At 40.0% G+C, this 20,107-nt stretch overlaps 1 protein-coding gene across 4 annotated transcripts in view; it reads left to right on the top strand.

Annotated features, from left to right (window-relative positions):
- The window catches only part of LOC122806453 (S-adenosylhomocysteine hydrolase-like protein 1), a 909,608-nt gene that overhangs the window by 857,086 nt on the left and 32,415 nt on the right, over positions 1–20,107 (top strand). For all 4 annotated transcript variants that reach the window (XM_044076911.1, XM_044076910.1, XM_044076908.1 and 1 more), the window contains exon 15: positions 4,020–4,098. In XM_044076911.1, the coding sequence (XP_043932846.1) occupies positions 4,020–4,098 (79 nt within the window). The remainder of the gene's footprint in view (positions 1–4,019; positions 4,099–20,107) is intronic.

The raw sequence follows: 20,107 nt of genomic DNA, 5'->3' as shown, positions 1-20,107 counted from the left end.
GGGAATACCCAACTATGCACTGAACCAGTTGTGGATGGCACCACCCATACTCACCTGAAGGTAATAGTCAACCTGCTAGTTGACAGAATGGAGGAAACTTTACCCCCCTGCCCCCTCTGGTCATCCCCCAAAGTATACCTGCTACCATTCCTCAGCCTATCATCTCAAGAGAGCAGGTCATCTCTGCACTGTCCATGGCCAAAAACACAGCATCACTGAGACAGGACAGCATCCCAGGTTGCCTTTTAAACAACTTAAAACATGACCTAACAGACCCACTTGGATCCCTGTGTAACCACAGCCTGTGAAATGACTATCTTCCGGCAAAATGGAGGACAGCAACAGTAATCCCTCTGCACAAAGGGGGACCATCAACTGACCCTGAAAATTATAGGCCCATAAGCTTGGGGGACTCAATGACCAATAGTTGAGTACAGCCCTCCCTTTTGCATATACCTCACTAGCCTCATCTGCACAGCCCTGAAAAGAATCATTATGGAGCTTACTAACAAGAACATAGGTAATATCCAAGCTCTGGACCGAGTACAGTTCGGATTCATTAAAGGTAGATCATGCCTTTTAAACCTGGTTGATCTTTTCTAGAAAGTCACCAAGGCCCTGGACGAGGGAGAGACAGTGCATACTGCCTATGTTGACCTAGACAAGGTATTTGAGACAATCCTCACTCAGGTATTATAGAGAAACTCTCCCAATTGGGAATTAATCCCTACATCATCAGATGGGTAGCCAGTTGGCTCACCGACAGGGCACATACTGTCAAAGTGGGTGATTTCACCTCTAGAGAAAGACCAATCACTGGCGGAGTACCACCGGGTCCTGTGCTAGGCCCTTTACTGTTTGGAAATTATTTCACAGAAGTCCAGGCAAACTTGAACTGCCTGTGGTTGACCAGGTTCACTACTGATTGCAAATTGGGAGCAATCATTTATTACTACACTGTAGAAAGGGTTAACACAGGCAAATGATTGGTGCCAAAGCGATGGATTATGGCAAATACTGTGGGTAGGAACTGCTAAGGAATATGGACTAATAACTGAGGACATAAAGAGAGCTTAACCTGTACATGGTCAGTTACTGAAGGTGCAGCAGAATGGCATGTCCTTTGTTGAGCAGTACTATTAGTAAAGAAGCCAGCAATAAACGTCTTTTTGGCAAATTGCTGAACAGCCTCTTATTGTGAGGTGTCAATCACATGAGCAAACAAATCTTAACTGCCAGCTGTTTCACAGCTAGGAAAGGGAAATATTTGGAGTAAGGGAAGAAGAGTTGAAAGACTACAATGGCGACATAATGAAAGAAGATAAATTAGCCACTTTGAAAAGCAACAGCAGTGAAATGCACTTAGGTTGTTTTGGAGTAAAGTTAACAAACCAACAAGGATGGGAATAATGACAAATCTTCTTTATCACTGACAAATAGTACTGAATATAGGCCCTTATGTGTTTGTGCTTCCACTTATACAGAATTCTTTTGTTTCCTGAGACATCTTATTTTGCTGAGTGTTTGAAAAAAAAAACACTGACAGACTGTTTCACTGCCTACTTCTTTTAAAGTCTTTGTTCGTAATGCTATGTTTTCTTTTATTCTGTCTGTGGTGTAGTCTATCCCCTCAGTATCTCCAATTCTTTCTCTTTTCTGGTTATTGAGGAATTAGTATTCACCTCATTTCAATTGTCCTTGCTGTATAGTAACTTAATAGGAAGTTTCCTGTTCCTTTTAGAACATGAAACTTGTAGAAATTGCCTTTTGTTACTTTGCCATGCACATCTAATGCTTGAAAATATACTTTCATAAGGAGAGGCACTACAGACTTGTGTGCAGATTCAGTATTTGTAAATGTCATTTTTTAATATTTTGAAAAAAACTATCTATAAAACTATCTATCAGCAATTTTTACCATGAGCTGCCTTTATAGACTACCAATCCCTTCTAACTCTTGTTAAGCTCTACTGCCCTGAGTGTTGGGGGAACCACTGCCCACAGCTCATCTCTCCCTCTTGCTTCCTCTGTCCTGTCTGTTTTTGTGGAGCAAGGTGTCTTGCCTGACCAGGCGAAAGTACTTTGCCATGGTGGCCTGAGAAAGGAGTGGCTGATGATGGTCATTATGCTGTTGCCAGCTCAGTGATTGGTTTGTGCACAGATGAAAGCTCCTGATGACTTCCTGAATAATTTCCTTCTAAATGGCCTGTCACTTTATCGGGAGTAAATGGTCCATATGATCACAGAATGCTGAGAGCTGGCAGACAATTGATAGTAAAATCAATACCCAAAAACTGCTTTACCGGCTTACACCTGTTATAAATATCATCAGTTTCAGGGCTGCACATTAGTTTGGATAAAAAAATTATTAGAGATTATTAAGCTACCTATTATTAAACTGTAACTCAAATAAATACTTTCAGGAAGTCATCATTTTTCTTAACATCTCCAGCTATATCACAAGACCAAGCCCTGAAAAGAAAAATTCTTAGCGTTCCCTACCTTCCATACAGATACCCACACACGATGTCTTACCTAACTTCTTGTAGAGTCACCCAGACAGACACACAAAACACACACACACACACACACACACACACACACACACACACACACACACACACACACACACACACACACACACACACACACACACACACACACACACACACACACACACAGCCTTGCTGAACTTGTTTGCACTGTAAATACCCCCATATGAGTGAATGTGTGACCATAGTCTTTTGACGGCTTTTACTTTGTTTTCCTTGAGTAAAATTTTACTTGACTAAGTGATTCTATGAATCTTTTAGCCAGCAAATCAGGAGCTATGGACATTTCTTTGGAGAACATGTTGTCAGACTAGCATTAGACAATCTCCTAGACTGCTGCATTAGCATGTACCTCCACCCACAAGACCACTCTTGCTGCTAAGGTCCACACAAGGGGGACTTCTCAGCAGTGGAGCAGTCTCAGAATTAGAAAGTCTTAGTATGATGCAGAAACCTTCTAAGATGAGGATTCTGCATCTTGTTAAGCTTTCTGACCCCCAATTATCTTCACTTATGACACACTGGACACTAATTTCTCTTATGACACTGGACACTAATACTGACACTATTCTTGGAGTTTTCGGTGCTACTAAGTGAGCAAAGTACATGCGTTACCACATTTATTTCAGTTGTGATCAACATTTTTTTTACTATATTTAGTTTTTGTGAACATCACAGACATTTTATTTTAAAGTATAATTTTATAAATTAATTTTAAAACAAGTTATGACTGAAGGGCTAAAGACAGTCAGGTGACTGATTTTATTTAAGTGATATAGAATTGTTCTGATGAAGTCTCATTAAAATGATAATAGAAAAAAAGAGTGCTTAAGTAAGTCTCATGTTTTATAGTGTGTTTAATGCTTTTAACCTTCCTATTAAATGTTATTGTGTTTTCATGATTATGCTGTTTTTCTTATATTTTAATGAATTTTACTGGCCTTATTACCCACAGTTATTAGTGTGAGTTACTCAAGCCTTAAAACAATTAATAGAAAATATGCAGTTTGTCATGATGGCTGCTGTCCACAAAATGATGTGGAAGTGTCATATGTAGGATGTCTTTGCTGAATATACTATTTAACAGTTATCTACATTTCAAAGGCTGCAGTTCTAAGGGGTAAATTGGTTGATCCTGTAGACATTGTGAATATAGTGAATGTAGTGTTGTTAATATTGGTGAGGCTATGGAGACTTATGAAGAGGATGCAACATTTCACAAGTAGCATAGGGTCTCCATTTATTTCTTACCTGGTAAATACTGTTTCTTAGAAGAAGAGTTTCCACTCATCCTCCCAACAGCTTAAATTTTGACCAGATTGACTTTAGATGATGATGTTGTACAGGAAGGCCAGTATGTCCAAAATCAGATTAGCAACCTCTTAGGACTTTCCATCAAACTGTTGTACAATTTCACGAGTAAGGCTTATTGAACTGTACCTTTTTTTTTAATTTTGTGATCCTTAGGCTCTTGCACTTATAGAACTATACAATGCACCAGAGGGCCGCTACAGTCGAGATGTTTACTTGCTGCCAAAGAAGATGGGTAAGTGAAACAAGTATTAAAATACTGAACAAAAATGGAATTATCAGTCCTAAACTTGGATTATTTTTTATTTTCATTTTTTTGGCTAGTACCATAGTGGACATTGTGAAAAATGAAGTCTCATGTTCTTAGATTTCCATCACCAAAATTGTGGCTTCCCATCTGCTTTTGAGATATAACAGAGTAGTTCCATGCCCAGACAACAGTTCTCACACATGCTGTAGAATAGTGCCATAAAAACCATTAATGAAATTGTTTATTATGACTTGTTTGTATCTGCAACAGATTATGCAGTTAGGATGAGTGCTGGCTGCTGCCTATAAGACTACTTGGCTAGCCCTTAGGCAGTCATTCTTCTGAGACCACCCAGTTCCAGGAAGCCATATCTCTTTCAAAGACCAGTTCATCCATCTTGTTTCCAGGACTGCATAGTGTTCACAAAAATAAAACCCAGCGTTATGTGATAGCTGTCTAGTTTAATTCTGCAGTTACTTTGTATAATTTTGTGTGCTCATTTGAAAGATGGCAAAACTATTTTTAAAAATAATTACTTTATTAGTGCTTTCACCGTAAATGCACAGATTTCACTGGATAAAAAACTATGTTGAGTTCAACCAATAAAAAATGTGTTGCTTGTATATTTTTATTAAAACTCCAGCAAGTCAGGTGATATATAACCAACCGGCATAATGACTTCAAGGAATAAAATTCAGTCATGAAATCAATGGATAAGCAATTCAAAATCGTAAATTATAAACATCTGCTGACATCTACTGTTTAAGCATAAAATTGCAACCGAAATGAGGTGGATATCAGCTATCATGACCAACTACATATAATCAATAAATGAAAATATGTAAAAATTGATGCTTCCTAAAAAATCTGTAAATATCAGAAACTAAAAGAGAAAAGTAAATTAAGGAGCTGTGGATGAAACTAAGGTACAGGTCTCAATTTTAAAACACTAATGATAATACTTTTACAGAGGTCAGGAAATTTGTCTGTCTGCAACCTTAATTGCCATTAAAGCTTCTTGTTTTTACTCAAGCTTTTAAAATCTCCACCGATATTACACATAATAACCTGGTCTAACACATCAAAAATCCAGTTCTTAAAATTCTGTCAGACAATACTATGCTTATGTGAAAAATTTGTCTTACTTTTTTTGATGGCCAAAGAATTATCATATATTCTAGGAGTAAGTTTCCCCATAGTTTTGTCTATGAACAAAAATTCAAATGATAAAGAAGGTAAGCAAACCACTCCACAATAACTGTAAGTGAAATGGCCAGGATTATTGAAGGATATTCTTATAGATGACACTTGTACAATAGGCCCGTTGCTAACAAAACAACACTCTGAACAACCACTGCAGGAAAAAGTGCCTTTATTTTTTAACTATACTGTACCCCTTAATGAAATTATTCTTGGTCTTAAGGAAAGTTTTGCTAATAGTCATTGTCTTAATGACAAAATAGGAAGTGATCAACAATGTTAGTCAAATCCACATTTCTGAAAACAACCTTCCACTTAATAGCAATATTCTTTCTGTCATTCACGTCTAACGAAGGAGTAATTCTATCTGTCCATTTTCTGTGGATTAGTAATGTTCCTTCATAGGTTGTAGAAAATGGGTGGAAATGGCCATCTCTCATTTACTAGATACCTCTACAATAAAAAATCAGACTTGCAATTGTATTCCATGAAAATGTTCTTTACAATCTCCACCTCACATAAACATTAGAGTCTGAAGTATGATAAGAGGTTCTAATAAGTTGATTTTCTAACAGACATCTAGGGGTCTCAGAAGTGTCTGTCCTAGCAGTCAGACTGTTTCCATGATAATTAAAAAAAAAGAAAGTAATTTTCTCTTAAAGCATATCCTGAAACAAAGAGAAAGAGCCATGCAAGCTGTTACACACAGGATGGAACCAAAAATTTTTTAGCAAGGGAGGAGTGATGGTCTGATTTTCTTAGATGAAAATGAAGTCCATGCTGTGAAAGCACAGAAATGTCTGCATATCAGACAATGTATGTTCTTGATGGTTTTAACTTCAATCAGGCCGGCAGTCAGATTTGGATATATGTGCATATTCATTAATGAGAAATGAGCAAACAACTTCAGTAAGCATTTGTGAGCCTCCGTGGAACAGTAGGAAGGCAAAATGGGAATGATGTGGGCAGAAAGTAAAAAAGATCTGCCTGAGGGTTTATGAATAGGAATGGCAGGGTATGCATCTGGCATGTCCAGTATTGCTGCGGTGGTATTGTGCATTAATGTTTGTAGTGATAACATTTTAAATCTTTTTGTTTGCTTTTAAACAGCATTAGATTTGTGAATGTCCCTCCACTAGCTCTTCCTTTTCAGGTCGAGAAATATTTTAAATGGGATCTGCAGTTCTTAGAAAGTCTTTGTGACATCTGTTGATGCTGCATGTGTTACACATTTGTTTTCAGTGGTTCTGAAGATGGAAAAATCTTCTGAACAGAAGTTTTGGGTGAGGGACAGAGTGAAATGGATTATGCATGTGGGTCCCACTAGTCATTGGCAGAGAAGATTCTGAGTTGCTGATTGAGAATTTATCACCGCTTTTATTTCTATGTCTGCAGCTTTTTCATGTATCATTTACTTATGCAACTATGTCAGGATTTTGAAAGATAACTGCTATACTCTTAAGTACATAAGTACAAGGCAGAGGAACACTTGTCTTGCATTCCATGAAGTGAGTTCATATATTAACTTGAGCGCTTGATGGAATTGGCAGGGGAGGATGACCTTTTGCCTATCTCAGGCAGCAAGTGGGCACCAGAGGTCACTAGCACAAGTGAAGTATTTATTATTGGTCATATATAGCAGCTCAGATCTGTCACAGCCTAATGGCACTGTTCATATGTAACACTTAAAATGGTATTCTCTTCCTTCTTATAGTCAAGAGCAAAGCTTTTTCATGAAATTTCATTTTTCTGTGGAGGAATGTTACCATACACATTCATACATGTGAATACTGCTTTGTATAAAACATAATTTTCAACAATTTATTATTTTTAAAAATTCCTTTAAAAACTCTTGCCAAACATGAAAGTGTTATAACCACCCCACCCCCATCTTGCATTCATTATGGTTTGAAAACAGGGCATATTTACGTCAAAAGTAGGAAAGTACAAGCTAGGGTAATTGGTAATGTGTTAACAAATGCAAATCAAGCAGATAATTGCCAGCCTAGAAAATTAATAGTTCAGGGGAAAAACCTACCACTTACTTAATTTTATGGCAATTATCTAATTGATTTACAGTTGTTAGCACTTTACCAAATAACCCATCCCTCAATTAAGTAAATTCCTCCTGCCTCCGGATGTCAGGGGAGCATTTTTGTAACAGTTCTGTGGTCAGCAGAAATTTTAAATTTCTAAGTTATGGCTGCAAAATGTTTTTTTTTTTTCTTTTTCAAAGACGTTCTCATGCATGAAGGTGCGTGTGAGCACTCTTCTATGGAAAACCAAATATTAAGTAGGAACTTTTGCAAATGATGTTTCAGCAAAATCCAAATCTGTACATATACTGGCAACTAAAGGAAAACTCCACCCTTTCCTACAGTTTAACTCAATCCTAAGGTTGCTTATCTCCCTATAATATGGTTCCAATATTGTGTTAGTACCAGAAACCTGCTTGTATGTTTTAAAACTTTTATTTTATTTCATTGGAATCAAAGAAAGGGAAAGCCCACCTACTTTTTTAAGCTTATCTTCTCACATACATTGCAGAGGAATTTGTCTCCTCCTGCATGATATATAATAGACACAGTTAAATCTGTAGTTTACCCTGTCAGGTACTATCCGCGGTGGTGGTGCTACTGTAGCATTGTCACCTCGCAGTAAGACACTGTCTGGTTTGATTCTCAGCTAGAGTGTCTTCTGAGTGGAGACATGCGTGAATGGGCATACCTTCGTTGAAGGTTGTGCGTCAGGGCTGGCAACCCGGCACGTAAAAATCAACTGCCAATCATTAGTGGACCGGAGTTCTGCTGTGGTGACCCCTAACCGGGAAAAGCCGAAAGACACATACATACCCTGTCAGGTACTGCTGTCAGTCTTAGATGGGCAATTAATCATGCTAATGTCAGGAACACAGCAACTGATCTAAAAAAGGCAGAAACCTTTGGAACTGTTTTCCACTGTTATTATTGCAGAGAGGAGAACTTAAAACCCCCATTTCATAGCAAAACAAAGCAATTCAGTCAGGGGTTTAAAGGTGATTGTCACCCCTTCTGACAAGTTTACATAAGCAGCAACACAGTATTGTAATGCTAAGCTTTACATGTTGGTTATAGTTTATATCTTAATATAACTTAAATGTAATATCGAAGATTTCTGTGACATTTAGAGAAAAGTCAAAAAATATTTTTTCGTGTAAAGTATCAACACATTTACAATTTTCATTCTGATGAAGTCCACATGCTGGTGGATGAAAGTGCTTAATCCGTTTGTAGTTACAAGAGTGTTACGTTTCTAAGTTTTTATTTTTACTGGTGTGTGTAGTTTCATTTAATAAACAGGGCGTATTATTGCTCCTACTGCATGCTGGTTCCTTCTGGATTGCAATAGTGGTATATATTCGCAGTTAGAGTTTTCACAACTCAGCAGAGAGTGTGGAGGAAGGTCTGTCATTTCTTTTAGAACTACAAAAGAATCCCTTTACAAAAGCCTACATTTACCTACGTTTTTTTGCTGGAAGTAGCTAACAGCTATTTATAGCATAGAACAAGCTCTGAAAAACACATAAATGAAGCTCAGTCAAGGAACCATAGAAGTAGCTGTTACAGAAGGTGTGATTAGATAACAATGTTTCACTGTCTTGTCATTCTAGCTTAATGGCATGAGAAAACAACACCGCTTCCTTATGTCTAGCATAACCCATATAAAGAGGACTTGAAATATATTCTGAAAAGAAGAAATGAAATGCTTTCATTTCTTCTTCATAATTTGTGCTGCAGTAAACAATCCTTGCTATGCATTTATAGCTGACAAGTAGTAGGACACCAAACTAAGTATGTCTTCTACTTCCCAATGCCTCGGGGATCACTTCAGTGGCTCTGCTGGACAGAGGCACAGGGAACTAATCTAAGGGAGCGGTGAAAGCCAACACATTCTGGCTAGGCTTATAAATGCCTTCGGGAAGATAGCGTAGTACCTACCTATGAAACTATGAACCTAAAACAAGATCACATTACAAAGGCAGGCCCCATCATCTGCCATTTTGAATTATAAAAGAAGCATGTGGAGTGATTTTGAGCCATTAAAATAACTCAGAAAATGAAGATATAATGAAAAGACATGTTTTTTTTTTTATTTCTAAGGTGGAATTTTCTTTGAGCAGCAGAAGACAAGCAAATAGAGAAAAATCATTTAAACCATAATTTATTTGCTTTAAGCTGCAATAATTTCAGGAATTCAACAAAGAATTTAATCAGCTTGTGTGTGTGTGTGTGTGTGTGTGTGTGTGTGTGTGTGTGTGTGTGTGTGTGTGTGTGTGTGTGTGTGTGTGTGTGTGTGTGTGTGTGTGTGTGTGTGTGTGTGTGTGTGTGTGTGTGTGTGTGTACTTACAAATATGTATGAAATAATTTTTGGCAAATTATATGCATTGGGTAAACAACAACACAGATCAAAGTAAATTGCTTTATATAAACCATCTAAGAGTAAAGCACTTATGACCTGAAAATCTGAACCCTGAAGTCATAATCATTTATCCTTTATAATAAAGCAATCATATATGAATTCTAAGAAAGTATTTTGGGTGCCTAACATAAAGTAAGCATTAGTTTGAATGCAAAGCAGAATTGTTCTTTTAGAAATTGAAAAACAATATGTCACACAAATAGTTTCCATGGTGGAGTATTCTAGAAGGTTTTACTAACCAGCTATTGACTTATTGATGCCTGATTATGTGTACAAAAATAGTGGTACATAATTTAAAGTCTATCCAGAACATGGTCCAAATCATTCCTTACAGTATCAGAGTGCATACCTCATGTCCTAGTGTGTTTACTTGTGACTTTTATTTTATTGTATTCATTTATTGACCAGATAAGTCCTCTGGAAGCAGGTGTGTCTTTTAGAGGTGACCCAAGAGAACTGTCTGGTTAAAGTGAATTCTCAAAGTCACACAGTAAATAAATGGAGACAGAAGGATTCAAATCCCACATCTCTTGCTACCAGAAGCAGCTCATTAACAACTCAAAGCCTTAGTACTCTGTGCTAATTAATAGAGTGTTAGTCTTCTGTGCCAACTGCCAGCCTATCCAAATCTTTTTAGTTGATGTCTGCAAAACTTCAAAAAATCATAAAACGTATCAGTTTCGTAGGCTGCCAGTAGAGTTGTAGCTAGATTTGAGGGCCAAAAAAGTCTTTAGCTCTTTGCTAGGCAAATAACTATCATAGGTCCTTCTATTCAATATTGCAGTATTCTTTACATATGGGTTGTATTCTGCCCATCAGCCCGACATCCAGCTAGTGTAAAAAAAGCTTACAGTGACTGCCAGTACATGGGAAGTCGCAAGTAGGCTCTGACAATGTCAGCCATAAAAGGGACGTCCACATGTACCATCCCCAGATCTTTTTCACTGCCATTTGGAAAGTTGACTCTTGCGTATGGTCTGTAGTTGGATTCCATGTGTATTGCTGTCAGCTTCAGATACAGTACACCATTGGGGATTTATTTTATTGCTGCTGCCATTTGCTGTTGTTCATGTCATCCAGGAAGGGCAAGTGTAGGTATGGAAGGCATATTTCACATAAATATAGTCACGACCTTTGTCTTTTTTGTTTAGGGCCTAGTCACAATCACTGTTCTTGTTCTGTTTGTCAGGCCTTCATGCCTAAGACCTTACATAGCCATCTTTTGGTCTTAAATCTTTATCCTAAGAACCAATAACTTAAATATCTGGCTAGTGATGTGATGGAGGGTTGCATGAGTCCTTCAGCTGAGCTGAGTTTAAAGAGGAAGGTGAGTAAGCCAAAACCTGAATCCTCTTCAGCTGCACCTTCCACCTCTGACATTCCCCTTGAGGTCAGTGAAGACCCGGTGGTACATTCGGAGGTCAGATCTGCTTCTTCGATGGGTACCTCTGGGGAAGCCACCGAGGGTGTGGATCCTAGCACATCTGAGGCAATGCAGATGTCCATTTCGGGTGACATGGGGGAACCACGGCTTATTTTGCTGGAGGACTCTTGTGACATTCTTGCTGTTCTGTCTAGGGATCAATTGGACATTAGGCCTACGGCCGGCTTCTCTTCCTTGTCTCCTCTCTCAGAATGACATGTTAAAAAGAAACAAAAGACAAAACATCCGAACATCCCTTCCACTCCTCAGTTGGATGGGGATGCTTTTTCACAGGGTCTTATTAAGGCCTTGATGGCTTTGAGGTCTTCCTCTTCTCTCCCAATTCCAGTCTTCACTTCTTCTCCAGTGCAGGCTTCTGGAACTAAAAGGCCTTTTCCTCTGGGCAGGTTACTGATTATCAGGTCCTTTCCTCAGAGTCTGAGGATTCCTCCTGTGATGAAGACTCCCTTGTATATTCCACACAGATTACTTCTCCTTTGGAATATGCTTCTGCTGAGGAGGAGTCTAATGGGGGAGATTCCCCAGGGGAAGAGAAACTATTAGTAAGATGTGGGAATTTTTTAATTGAGATTGTCTAGAGTTCTAAAGAACAAAAGCGTTATTAAGATTTGCTACAAATGGAGGTCCCTGCACCATCTGCAGTTCCTCCTGTTCTTACAGCTTTCCTGGATATTTTTGCACCATCTTAGTAAAACCCTGACTCCCAGTCTCCTACTCCCAAGAGACCTGATAGATTTTTTAAAGTCCCTGATGACTGTAAGTTTCTCTGTAAATGTCCCTCAGCTGACCTGGCTGTGGTCTCCATTGTCTCTGATAAATCTTCTTGCTTGTCTCCTTCTGCTAAGCTCTTTCCCTCTGATAAGGAAAGCAATATTCTTGAAAGACTGGGTAAGAAGGTATACACTTCGTCCACCTTAGTTATTAGAGCCATTAATTATCAGAAACACGTCTGGATATTCCTTGGCTTTGCTTTCTCAGGCATCTCAGGCCTTGGCCCAGTTACCAGACTCAGAGTTTAAATCTCAGATTCTCTCTTTTGTCTGCATCTTCTTAATTAGCTAGACAGTCAATTAAGTGTAGCTATGATGCTTTGGAGGCATCTTCCAGGGCTGCAGCTTCTGCATCTGTTCTTAGAAGACATTCTTGGTTGAGGTTTCAGTCTTTACCTGATGACATAAAAGCCAAGTTACTTGATGCTCTTCTAGATAAGTCTGCCTTTTTGATTCGGCTGCTGCAGAACTTTTTAAATCTCTGCAGGAAAAAGGTAAGAAACTACAATATTTGAAACACTTGCTTGTCTCACCAGTTCCCAAATTCCATAGGAACTTTACTGTGAAAAAATCCTTTTGTCAGGAGACCTTCTCGTTCTTCCTCTGCTTCTACTTCTGGTACTAGGTCTAAGAAGTCTTCTAGGAGACCTTCTCAATCAAAATCTGCTACTCTTGTTCCTCCGTCTCAGCAGCTCTTTCAGGCCAGATCCAGCTGTCTGTGACAACCACTGCCTTCTTCCAAGTCACACACCTCTCTCTCTTCACCTTTCTCTTTGCTTCCCAGCCTAGGTGGAGATCACTCAGGACTCCTGGGTTCTTTCCATCATCCAAAATGGGTACTTTATGACTTGAAAGACTCTTCCTCCTTTCCTGGGGATTCCTCAACCCCCTTCCTGTCAACTTCATCTGTTCCCGCAGCTATTGGCTCAACTTCTTTCTCAAGGCACCATTCAGACTGCACCTCTAGTGCAAAGAGGAAAGGGGTTTTACTCCAGAATGTTTCTAGTTCCAGGAAAGGATAGTCCTTGGAGACCCATTCAAGATCTTTCCCACATAAACACTTTCCTGGAAGTGCCTTCTTTTCAGATGTTGTCACTGCAAACTCTTTTTCCCCTGATTTCTCATCAGTCCTTCATGGCTTCTCTGGATCTCAAAAATGCTTACCTGCATATTCCCATTCACCCTCAGTACAGGAAATTCTTACATGTCTTGGTGTGTTCTTTGCACTTTCAGTTTTCTGCCTTGCCTTTTGGTCTTTCCACTGCCCCAAGGGTTTTCACAAAATGCCTGGCTATGGCCATTACCTTCCTGAGGGTCCAAGGAGTTCAAGTTTACCCCTATTTAGATCACCTTCTTTTCCTGGCCAACAATTTGGATCAATTGAAACACAACCTTATGCAAGCAATTGTTTTTCTTTAGGGCCTAGGGTTTGCAGTAAATGTCAAAAAATCCAGTCTGACTCTATCTCATGATCTCATTTTCTTAGGGTGCAGGTTCAGGACAGATCTGATGATGATTTACCTCCCTAAAGACAAGGTTAACTCTCTGTTATGACCTTCATGGAGAGCCTTCTGCCTTTTCATTTTATCTCAGCCAGGGAATTTTGGAGACTTCTCAAATTCATGGCTTCCATTATTCCCATGCTGCCTTTTGCAAAGCTACACATGAAGAAATTTCAGTGGTTTCTAAAGACAGCATGGTCTCAGCATGCTCATCCTTTAGATGTCTTGGTCCCTCTTCTCCCTGTCTGAAAACAGAGCTCCAGTGGTGGATTCAGCAGCTCTCTCAGAATCCAGGTCTTCCTCTTCTTTTACCCCACCCTTTACAGCAGCTTTTCACAGATGCCTCAGACATAGGTTGTGTAGAAACCTTTGCTTTCAGGAAGGTTCAGTGTCTTTGGTCCCTTTCTCAGCAGTAGGAGCACATCAACATCCAAGAGATGAGGGCTCTGATTCTAGCTTTGCAAACCTTTCATCCTCTTTTCTTACCAGGTCCTCTGAAGATTTTTACAGACAATACCACTGTCCTTTGGTACATAAGCAAGGTGGCACCAAATCATAGTTTCTTTGCCGATTAGCCCTCAAGGCATGGGAATTGGCTATCCAATACAAAGTGACCCTGCAAGCTGTGTAACTACCCTCATCTCAGAACTCAGTAGCAGACACATTAAGCAGATCAATGACACAATCCCATGAATGGATGCTCCACAGGGATGTTTTCCTAGATCTAATTCACCGGTGGGGTACCCCACATCTGGATCTCTTTGCCTCCCCTCAAAACAGATATCTTCCCCTCTTTTGTGCCAGGGTCCCTCAACTTCTGGCTTGGAAGGTGGATGCCATATCTTTCTCATGGAAGGGGATGTTCCTTTATGTATTCCCCCCTTCCCTCTCATTCAAATATTCCTGCTGAAAATTCAGCAAGACAAACCAAAAATCTTGCTGGTGACTCCCTTTTGGCCAAGACAGTATTGGTTCCCTCTTCTTCTGCAATTAGCCAAGGGCCATCACCACAAGTTGCCTCACTGGTTGGACCTACTCACACAGGACAAGAGATCCTTGATCCATCCACATCTGTCAAGCTCTACAGCTGACCTTGTGGGTGAACAACTTCTGATCCCTTTTAGGCACCTTTTCTCCTAGGATGTGCTTAGGGATTTGCAGGAGGCCAGGAAACCCAGTACTAGGAAATCTTACATTTCCAAATGGAAAAGATTTTCTATCTGGTTCCATAAAAGAAGTCTAGATTCACTTTTTGTTGACATTCCAGTAGTGCTTTCGTACTTGTGTGAATTTCTTAAAAGTGGCATGCCATATTCCTCAGTGAAATTCCGCTGTTCCACTCTTTCTGCTTGCTTGCAATTAACATCTCCATTAGCTTCCAGACTGGAGAAGGCATCCTACATATCAGACCTCCCAGGAAACCTGTGCCTCCTCCTCCTTGGGATCTCAACTATGTCTTAGAGAAGCTCACCCTGGCTCCCTTTGAGCCTGTGGCCTCGGCTCCTCTAAAGTTTTGCACTTGGAAAACAGTGCTTCTGGTAGCCTTGACTTCTGTTGGGAGGGTTTCTGAGATTCAGGCGTTGATGGCATCCCCTCCATTTTTGATCTTCCACAAGGATAGAGTGTCTTTGAGAACTAACCGTTCTTTCATACTTAAAGTGGTGATTGAGTTGTCTCTTAATCAGTCCATTCAATTGCCCACCTTTTTTCCTTCTCCTCAATCCTCAATTGAAAAGATTTTACATACTTTAGATGTACATAGGCACTGATTTTACCTGGACAAAACAAAATCTATAAGGAAGTCAGATCAACTTTTTGTGTCTTTTCATCCCAGAGTGCTGGGTTTACCTGTTTCCAAGCAAACTGTTTAATCTAGGATTTCTAAAGCTATTGCGTTTTGCTATGATTTTCATGGAAAATCTCCACCATTTTCTGTCAGAGCCCATTCCACCAGATCTGTTGCTTCATCGGCAGCTTTCTTTAAAAGACTAGATGCCAATTTTATTTTGGAGGCTTCTACTTGATCTTCTCTCCATACTTTTACTAAATCATAGTCTCACGTCAGGCTTTGTGCTCACTGAATGGTGCACAGCAACAGTTATCCCACTCCACAAAGGGGGAGCCACCTCTGATCCTGGGAACTATCACCCTATTAGCCTGATGAGCCTGGTCTGCAGGGCCATGGAACGTATCATCATGGAACTCATAAAGAAAGACAATGGTAACCTCCAAATTCTGGACCCCACCCAGTTCGAGTTTGTGAAGGGCAGATCATGCCTTCTGAACCTGATCGACTTCTTTGAGGCAGTCGTCAAAGCCGTAGATAAGGGTAAGGTGGTTCACACAGCCTGTCTTGACCTTGCCAAGGCTTTCAGCATCATCCCCTATTCTGGAATTATAGCTAAACTCACTAAACTAGGAATAAATCACTACGTCACAAGATGGTTTGCCAACTGGCTCACTGACAGAGCCCACACTGTAAAAGTTACAGACTCCAAATCTGACTTCAAACCAGTGACAAGTGGAGTACCACAGGGTTCAATCCTTGGACCTTTCCTGTTTGGTATCTACTTCTCTGAAGTACAGGCTAACACAGAAGGCCTCTGACTAATGAAGTTCACAGATGACTGCAAACTAGGAACCATAGTCGAGTCCCCAAATGATGTGGACATCCTACAGAAGGGCCTCGCTGAGACAGATGCCTGGTGTCAGAGGCATGGCCTCAAGTTCAATTTCAAAAAGTGCATTGTTATCCCCTTTGGTAAAAACTCTGTACCCATGAACTACCACATAAACGGCAGTCTACTTAACGCCGAATGTGTGATAAGTGACCTTGGGACCCAGCTGGACAGTAGTCTCTCCTTTGATAATCACATTGCCACAGTAGTCAGGAAATCCTTCTATGTGGCACACCTCCTTACAAAAGGGCTCTCATCCAGGAAAAAAGAAGTGATTGTTCCCCTCTACTCGGCACTCATTAGACCCATTATAGAGTACAACGCCCCTTTTGGAATGTACCTCACAAGACATCTGCAGCAGATGGAAAGGCCACAGAAGTACCTCAAAAAGAGGATTACTGGCCTCAAACAGATGCCCTGCACTGACCATTTTAAAAAACTCCAGCTTTACTCTGTAGCATATCGCCTACTCCAAGAAAATCTCTGCCTAACATATAAAGCTATGTTAAACCCAGGGCTGTTGGACATGCTACACCTAAAGAAATCCCAATCCCTCTGAGCTACACACTCTAGGGACCTAAACCTTGTCACCAAAATAAACAGGACATGCTGGAGGGATAGATTCCTGTCCCAGAGACTTCCTATACTCTGGAACAAGCTACCCATCTATGTCAAGCAAAGTTCCTCATTAGCACTCTTCAAGAAAAATGTTGATGAGTGGATGGGAAATAGGAAATACACCCTGGGGATAACTTATGTGGCTCTGCTCAACAGAGGCACAGGAAATTAGCTTTTTTGGGTGGTGTAAGCCAGGGAACCTTGTTGGCTAGGCTTATTTAGGCCCTTGGGCCAATAGCCTAGTACCTTCCTATGAACCTATGAACATTACAAGTCAGATACTATCTCTAGGTTGAGGGCAGAATTTGCCAGAATGATTTTGCATGGACATGTGGAAAATGCTTCCTCATTTTCATCCTATACTCCCTCCACCTCCCAGGATTCCTTTTGAGCTTTGGCACTCTCCCATATGTAAAGAATACTGCAACATTGAATAGAAGGACATAGAATAGTTGTGTAAAATCTTACCATAACCATAGATGTCCTTCTCTTCTATGTTGCATTATTCTGTCCTTCCCGCCTTCCCCCCTACAACTTGTTACTTCCTAGGATAACTCCTTGTTTGCCTTAGTATTGTTGTTCCTAATGGGGCTAACTAGCTCTGAGGATGGTACGTGCGGATGTCTATTTTATGGCTAATGCTGTCAGAGCCTACGTGCGAAGTCCCACTTACTGGTAGTGGCTGTAAGCTTTTGTAAACAGGCCAGACGTCAGGTCGATGGGCGGAATACAACACATATGTAAAGAATACTGCAGCATAGAAGAGAAGGGCATCTATTGTTATGGTAAGATTTTACACAACTATTCTGTGTCTACATAACAGCTATTTGCTATACAGAGCACACGCACACACGCACACACAGACACACACACACACACACACACACACTGACAAGGGTACTCTGTAAGAATTTCCAGTCAGTCCTTGACTTTCAAGTTTGCAGGTAATATTGTAAGCCATATTTCTTACAGTCTTGCAATTCAAGGATAGGTCAGCAAACTCTTACATGCTGCTGATGTCATGAGTGTATGGGAAGCCAAACAGTGACTGTCACCCTTAAGCATGCATGATCCCAATCAATGCCTGTCATGTGATTGCATACACTGCATGAAGCAAATGATCAGCTTCTCTCCTATTGTGTCAGTCTCATTCTATAACGGCTTGCACATGCGGCTTTTGCCCCCTTCACCTCAGCCTTGCGATAGCTCTAGCTACTCATGGTATTTCTTTCAGCTATTGTTCCAAATGAAAACAGTTACAGCTACAAAGATTTTTATATAGCCTGCAAATTGAACTAAGAGGAGATAGAAAAATCCAGACATAGGCAGGGGTGGCCAGGCTGGTAACTGAGCAGAACATGGATAATTAAAGCAGACTGGTCATTTGTTCACTTTTACTTAGTTCTAAGTACTACACAATTTCTGGACCAATATGTAATAGTACAGTAAGTGTAGTATATAAAAAGCAGTATTATATAGTACTGTTTAGCATTCAAAGTACAAACTAAAAAAAAGAGCCATAGTCGAGTCCCCAAATGATGTGGACATCCTACAGAAGAGCTTCACTGAGACAGATGCCTGGTGTCAGAGCCATGGCCTCAAGCTCAATGCCAAAAAGTGCACTGTCATCCCCTTTGGTAAAAACTCTGTTCCCATTAACTACCACATAGGCGGCAGTCTACTTAATGCCGAATGTGTGATAAGAGGCCTTGGGACCCAGGTGGACAGTAGTCTCTCCTTTGATAACCTCTTCGCCACAGTAGTCAGGAAATCCTTCTATGCGGCACACCTCATCACAAAAGGATTCCCATCCAGGAAAAAAGATGTCATTGTTCCCCTCTACTCGACACTCAGAACCATTATAAGTACAACGCCCCTTTTGGAATGTACCTCACAAGACATCTGCAGCAGATGGAAAGGCCACAGAAGTACCTCAAAAAGAGGATTACTGGCCTCAAACAGATGCCCTACACTGACTGTCTCAAAAAACTCCAGCTTTACTCCATAGCATATCGCCTACTCCGAGGTGATCTCTGCCTAACATATAAAGCTATGTCAAACCCAGAGCTGTTGGACATGCTGCACCTAAAGAAATCCCAATCCCTCCAAGCTACATGCTCTAGGGACCTAAACCTTGTCACCACAATAAACAGAACATGCTGGAGGGATAGATTCCTGTCCCAGAGACTTCCCATATGCTGGAACAAGCTACCCATCTATGTCAAGCAAAGTTCCTCATTAGCACTCTTCAAGAAAAATCTTGATGATTGGATGGGAAATAGGAAATACACCCTGGGGATCACTTATGTGGCTCTGCTCGACAAGGGCACAGGAAAATAACTTTCTTGGGTGGCGTAAGCCAGGGAACCTTGTTGGCTAGACTTACTTAGGCCCTTGGGCCAATAGCCTAGTACCTACCTACGAACCTATGAAAGAACAGCACAAAAAAAAACAGAATACATTCTAAATTAGGCTGTCTATCACAGTGGTAAAGAGTTACTAAAAACTGCAAAAACACATTTCAAAACATGTATCTCCATGTAAATTGCACTGAAAATGTAAAATAATTTGATCCATCAAATTACAGGAGACTGTTGTTGAATCATTTAAGGTTGGGTGCAATATTAGCAAAAATGATAATAAAGTTAATTATAGTTGTAATGATGTGTTGGTTTTTGGCTTTGATACAACTTCAGTATTTGTGTTTTTGCTAAATCAGAGTTTAATTGTATGTTTTTTTTCTGTGAGATTTATGTTAACGATGTTGACATTACTGTTTCTCTGTGTTTAGATGTTTTTACATTTCTTATTAAGACTGTAGATACATTTTTGTGTAATATTCACAGTGCTGATGTGGGAATAGATTTCCTGTTAGATGATGTTTGTACTTTTTCGATGACTGAGCAGGTATGGAGTTAATATGTTTAAGTAAAGTTGGTGAGGAAGATGAGTAAGGTGGACTGGTGGATTTGCTGTTCTGCAAAATAAGTTATTTTCATTCATGTTGAAAATCAGTGTTTGTTGGATTTTATTTTAGTATTCTTAACTGCAGTCCTTTTGAATGTGTGACATGAACCCATACCTCTCAACCAAAATGTCCAGAATATGGAAAAAAAATTGTAAATATTGCTCTTATAAAGTTAAAAATAAAAGTTGCCTGAGTTACAGATTTTGTGTTAGCATGCATTTTCTGAAAGATAGGATAGGATGTCTAAAACTCAGATGTCCAGAAAACCCCAAATTTTATGTGGAAGACTAAAAATATGATGCAAAAATCTGTGCTTTCTGTGAAAATCTGCACAGTTGAGTGGTATGCATGAACCT

The sequence above is a fragment of the Protopterus annectens genome, chromosome 7.part0 (assembly GCF_019279795.1).
Source record: "Protopterus annectens isolate FY-2018-M chromosome 7.part0, PAN1.0, whole genome shotgun sequence".
Taxonomy (NCBI): Eukaryota; Metazoa; Chordata; order Ceratodontiformes; family Protopteridae; genus Protopterus; species Protopterus annectens.
This window is presented reverse-complemented; position numbering and strand designations above follow the sequence as displayed.